We start from the raw sequence: 6,197 nt of genomic DNA on the forward strand, positions 1-6,197 counted from the left end.
TTCCTACCTGTCTCCCTAATCACTGCAGCTGTAGTCTCCCAATCATCTGGGAATTCCTCAACACGGCCCAGAACTGCCCTTACTTCCCTCCTGAAGTCTTCACAACATTTCTCTTTCCTTAGTTTCCACCACTTGATCTTCTGCTCTGTCTTCACTCTCTTCCTTTTTGTCACCTCCATCGTCATTTTGCACACTACCATGCGATGTTGTTTGGCTACACTCTCACATGCCACCACCTTACAGTCTCTAATCTCCCTCAGATTACCTCTTCTACATAGAATATAGTCTACTGTATCTGTGTGGACCTGCCTCCACTCTTTTAAGTCAGCCTGTGTTCCTCTTTCTTTTGGAAATAGGTGTTTACCACAGCCATTTCCATTCTCTTTGCAAAATCTACCACTGCCTGTTCTTCCAAGTTTTTCTCCCTAACACCAAACCTGCCATCACTTCCTCATCTCCTCTGTTCCCTTCCCCTACATGACCATTAAAGTCTGTGTAAGCAATTTCCTTAATTCAGATCAACACCGACTGCTGCCTTGGGAGCTGATAAAGTGTTTTCAGCTGAAGTTAACAAAATGCTATATCATACATATTTATGTTAATGCCTTTGGACTTTCGGTGCCATACTTTTTCATGTCAGTGAGGTTAAACAGCTGGAGAACGCTGTGGCATTTTAAAAGCTTGTAAGAGAGGCATCAAACTAAATGGAGGCATGCAAATTTAATGTGTTGCATGATTTATGTGAACAGTTTTTCTTCAGGGAGTCAGTATATGTTTTAAAAATGCCAAGAGGCTGGATTGTTAAATTGTAGTGAGAACAGTCGCACCTACAACACAGACTGGTTCAACTGTCCCCATTATGAACATATTCACACATAGATGAGACAGTGACACACACACAGTAGTTGGACAATTGGAAATTGTCCTTCTGGGAAAAAAAACATAATTTTAGAATTCTTAGGCAAAAAGGTTGACAGTCCAGCCTTTCTCCTCTCTTTGATTATTCTTTCACCCACTTGTTCTTCTGCAAATGCACAGGTATCGTATGGTGTCCAGTCCCAGTGCTGTTAGTTCATTATTTTGTATTATTTTCATAGTGAAAAAAAGCATTAGTGAAGGGGATAAAGAGGGGAGATGAGACCAAAAAATAGGGAGAAATCGGGTATAATGTTGGAATGACTCACAAGGACATTGGTAGAGAAGGAGAGAGAGAGAGAGAGAGAGAGAGAGGTTGTCATCTGTAAAGGTGGGCTGTAATTCTTTGGCTGGCTCTCAGCATCTCTGTTTCAGCACCGTGGACAGTGCCCATTTAGGAATGAGTCATCTGGGAAAAAGTAACCAGGAAAGTCAGGCGCAGTTCCTTCTTGTCACACTTTCTCAGAATTTCCTCCTCACATTTTTGCTTCTCTCCCTCCATTCTTGTCTGCCTTTGATTCTCTACACCTGTTGGCATTCCATCTATAGCTGCCCCCCCTCCATAAGTTCCTCTGTTTTTTCCAACACTATCTCACCTTGTCAACAGTGTCAGCCTGGCTCTTTTGCAGTGGGAAAGATTGAACAATCTATTTCTGTACAGATACATCAGTGTCAAAACTTCATCTCTCACTGCCCGAATCGAACACGTACACGTACACATGCAGTGTTATTTTTGATTGAAACACTTCTCCCACTGAATCAAGCTAGTCCTGTGACTGAGAGGAATGCTGCTGGTTGTGCCATGTGTATGTTTTTCTGCTGTGCTGTTTTTCCTGTAAAATGGTTCTGTATACCTCTTTTTGGTCCGACAACAAACAAAGACAAAGTGAAATTGTTTTTTGCCCCCCCACAAAAAAGGGACAATATGTCTGACTACTCAATTGGTTGTGGCCCAAAGTGCAAATGTTTGGAGAGGCAGAATGTTTTAAAAACGAAGAGTGGTGATTGGTTGAGTGTTAATTGTGCAAGGGTCAGGGGGATTTGGGAAATGAGGCCAATCACAAAGAGTGTGTTAGCGCTGCACCGCAGCTAAATTCATGTAAATGGGGGCCAGCTTGGATGATTACAAACACTTTTGTGTAACTGCTGTTTACGTTTAAAACAATATTAGAATACTAGTTCCTGAACGTTTGCATAAAGACTCCAGAGGAATACTACCATGTCATAAGGATTAGAGTGAACAGACCAAGTGAACTAACCGTAAACAATAACAGTGGCTGTGGTGCTTCTCCTTTTGGCCACTATGTTCTTGGCCACACAGGTGTAGTTGGCTGTGTCGGACAGACGGGCCTGCTTGATGATCAGGTGGTGGTCGATGGTGATGTAAAAGTTTCTGTCCTCCACTGGGTCAATGATCTCTTCATTTTTAAGCCATTCCACCTGGAACACAGTGTTGAACAAGGTCAATCGTCATTTTACATTTAACAGAAGTTCATACACTAATAATGAGATTTGCTAATAACACAAACCATTAAAATGCCACAGTACACTTCTAATCTGACTGTGCAGTGAAAAGGTTTTCTCCTGCCATAAGTCCAAAACAAATTAACTCCAAAACATGTTTATTTAACAGCCTCCACTTGGTGAAACTAAGAGAGATTCTGCCAGCTGAGTGAAAAATTTGAATCATCGCTGTGATCTTGTTTTCATAAGTAATTCACTCTGACAGCAAAAGCTGAGACAAACAGAAAAGGAAAAAAATCAATGATGATGGACTTTTTTTAAGTGTTTGTCTAAACAGTTTTGCAGCAGCTTCACACAGATATGATTTGTGGAACTGTCATCATGGCAGAAAGTCGTTTAGTTAGAAAAGGGTGGCTTAAAATAAACTTAGTTATCCTGTAAAAATTAAATTGTTCTTTGTGTATTCATCATAAATTAACTCATCATCACATTTTTAAATCCTGTGTTTATGGGTTTGTCCCAATATCAATCAACTTAAATCGTCTAAAAGCCAGACCTTCATTGTGCAGCAGTAGTGGTGTGTTTTTTAATAGGGTTTATATATTTTTTGTATATACATGTCTGGCCATGTAATGGATCGACTGCAGCTCCTCTAATGGCTCTGATGTTATTATGTGGATGAGTACACGTTTTAAACCATAATCCACTCTCTGCATATGAAATACAAAATTATAAATATTATTTGCTTCGGAATAAATGTTGTGGGACCAGCCAAAATAAAAAAGTTCAATAATAGTTTGGGAAATATGGTAATATATAACGAGGATTATTTGTGTCTCAACATCAATGTTTCTCAGTGTAAGAGCGTCATCAACAAATATTATAGTATCAAGAAGAGATAAATATTCATATCACCACTCGGACAAAGCCGTCATGTTCAGCAATGTAAGTTTCCTGTCTGAATAATTAAAGCTAGAGGAAGATGTCGACACAGCAAATCAAACCGGTCACACACAGCTGTTAATCTTCCTACAGCAGATCTACAGCAGATCCACCAATAAAAAGGGTGTCAGGGTGTCAGAGAGAAAAATGCCTAAAACATATGCTTTCACAAGATACTTTAGTTGAAGGGTAAGGCAGCGGGGAACTGTCCTGTTTATGAGCCTAATCACATTTCCTGAGTGCCGTATTAACTGGTCCACACCTTCATAAATTCAACATGTCCCGGCTTTATGGCAGACACATAAATGTTGGAGCCACGTTGTTCAATTTCCTCCTCCCCTCACATTAGGAAATGGAAATCTGAGATGTAGAATAGAAAAAACACTGTGTTATTGTTGGGTTTACTGCCTGCTAAAGCACAGCTGTCACTTTCCTCCTGCAGTTATGTTTTTCCCTGCGATATCCGTAGATATTTGTGAGAGTTTACTGTAAGTCTGAACTCTCAATCTCCAGTCAGACATTCTCTGACCTTTTACTGTTGTTCAGAAAGAAAATGTTACGTGTGTCTGTGTACGTCTATGTTTGTGCGCTGAAATATCACTTTGCAGCAGCAGATCTAAAATTATGACCATTTTAAAAATACGGTAAATAAAAATGTAATAAACACAATTATTAACCAATAATTTGCTGTTGTTACTTTTTTTAATGCGTTATTTGATTTGTTTTCCATATTCACTTATTCCTCCTTCCTGCCTCAATTTACCTACTGTCAGTCAACATAAGTGCTGAGGACAAACGTGATGATGTTCTTTTAAAAAAGCAATTTCAAATTCTATTTAACCCTTGGACACCCTGCTTCATTATTACTTTACGCTGACAACTTCTACTGCAGTGAACTAGCCTTTTATATGTAGCAAATGCAAATATGCAAAATGAACTTAATTTAGGAAAACCTTTAACATCCTCAGAATCACAAGGAAACCTCTTCATTTGGTTTTAGAGACTCTTCTTAGATTATCATTAATACTTTATTATTGTAGTGCAATACTGTATATTTGCACAGTATTGAGAAGTTGTTGATTGATGAATCAAAGTTGAAGCCTGAGAGACTGATGTGTGCTCTACCAGACTCAGACAAATAGACCACATGTGGTCGGTGTACTATCACTGTCACTGCATCATTAGCCACAGTTGGTGTCTCACTGTGAGTGTGTGTGTGTGTGTGTATTTGTGTGGTATGTGAATAGGAAAGTTGCCTGGTTGGTTCAAGAAAACCCCAGAAAAAAATATGTTTATTTCAACTTTTACCTTTATGTCCCCATTTCTGGGTCTAGCTATATATTTTTTACCTTCTATACAAACACTCACACAAACACACTGACACACACATTGCCAATGTATTATTATTTTTTAATATTAAACTTTTTTTTATTCAACTCAATATTGTATATGTAGGTACTTCTGTATGTTGTTGTAACCTAAAGAAAGAAGGGGTTTCATTTCCGGCTTCACAGAATAAAAGCTGTGTTGCTCAGTCTACTGAGATATGAGATTCATTGACAGGGAAACAAAGGCTCCATGTGCTGCTCTACACTATCAAATGCCGAGAACTGGAAGACACAAAATCAATTTGATAGTGGCTTGGAGTTACAATTTTTAAATGCAACAACTTTGCTGTGTATCTGTAACTGAGAGCAGCGACATCACAGTCGCACCATGTCACAAAGGGAAACACGGTGTAAATCCTGCGAAACAAACGGAAGATCAAAGAAGCGGCGGTTGAAATAAAGAAGGAGCTGGAGGATGACACTCTGCAGAGCTGCTTGTTTGAGAGTTGATACAGAGTCGGAGAGTGGAGTCTCCCCGTGAATCACAGCATTCATTTTTCACATTAGGAGCAAGTTGAAATATATAGACACACACAACCCCCAACAAAAGTGTGCAGCTACATTATATCATCGAATTAAGAAAGATGAACCAAGCTGCAACTCTGTGTTTCTGAAGCTACAAAGTGATAACATATTCATCGCTGAAGGAAAAGGATTATCCTTTTGATTAGCTATATTACATGGATCCCTATATGACCACAAATGAGTGGGTTAAAGAGCTCTCACACTGATTACTCTACTTATGTGAGTAGGTGGAAACCAAGGGTTCACTGTCTGTCAATGTTTTAATAAACTTAAACCCACAAGAATTTAATGAGAGACAAGAAGAGAGAGAGAGAGAGTGGGAGACAATCAGCATTGACATGATCTATGACTTTAGGTGTAGATCTCCATTCTCTACCGATCAATATGGAACATCATTTTCAGAATCCTCCCCAGGTGTTATCCTGAAGAAGAGCAAAGGTGATGAAACGCTGACTCATACGATTAAAAATAAAGTCATTGCATCTTTACTCCAGAGATTTACTTCACTTTTTTTCATTACTGTTGGCTGTAGGCATCTAAATGGCTTTGGTTGATAAAAAACAATTGTATTTAACTCATTCACATATAGAAGTGGAGTGGACATTGCTGCGTGCAACATTTCTCTTTTTTTTGGGCCCAGACCCACTGCTTTGAAAGCCTAAACATAACTTAAAAAAAAAACATTATTTTATTTCCTTGCTACAGGTAATCATTTTATTACAAAAGGAAATGTCAAAACTACTACTACTAAAATCAGAAGGGTCTTTGGAAAGACTGGGAGACTATTCCTGTGTCTCCACCAAGAGCCGTATCAACCAGCCCACAATACTTGCCTGAGGAACAGCTCAGTGTTGACACTCTGAGACTGGTTATTCATAACATATCCCTGTCTGCAGGTTCACAGAGGCATTTCTTTGTAGGATGTATATTTTTGATATGCATAAGTTTCCCATGTCCCATTCC

The 6,197-nt window shown here is 39.0% G+C and overlaps 1 protein-coding gene across 1 annotated transcript in view; it reads right to left on the reverse strand.

Annotated features, from left to right (window-relative positions):
- LOC103398184 (netrin receptor UNC5C-like) overlaps positions 1-6,197 on the reverse strand; it is a 215,439-nt gene that overhangs the window by 64,627 nt on the left and 144,615 nt on the right. The window contains exon 5 of the mRNA XM_008336705.3: positions 2,175-2,355. Within this exon, the coding sequence (XP_008334927.2) occupies positions 2,175-2,355 (181 nt within the window). The remainder of the gene's footprint in view (positions 1-2,174; positions 2,356-6,197) is intronic.

Source organism: Cynoglossus semilaevis, chromosome Z (genome assembly GCF_000523025.1).
Source record: "Cynoglossus semilaevis isolate Cse_v1.0 chromosome Z, Cse_v1.0, whole genome shotgun sequence".
NCBI lineage: Eukaryota > Metazoa > Chordata > Actinopteri > Pleuronectiformes > Cynoglossidae > Cynoglossus > Cynoglossus semilaevis.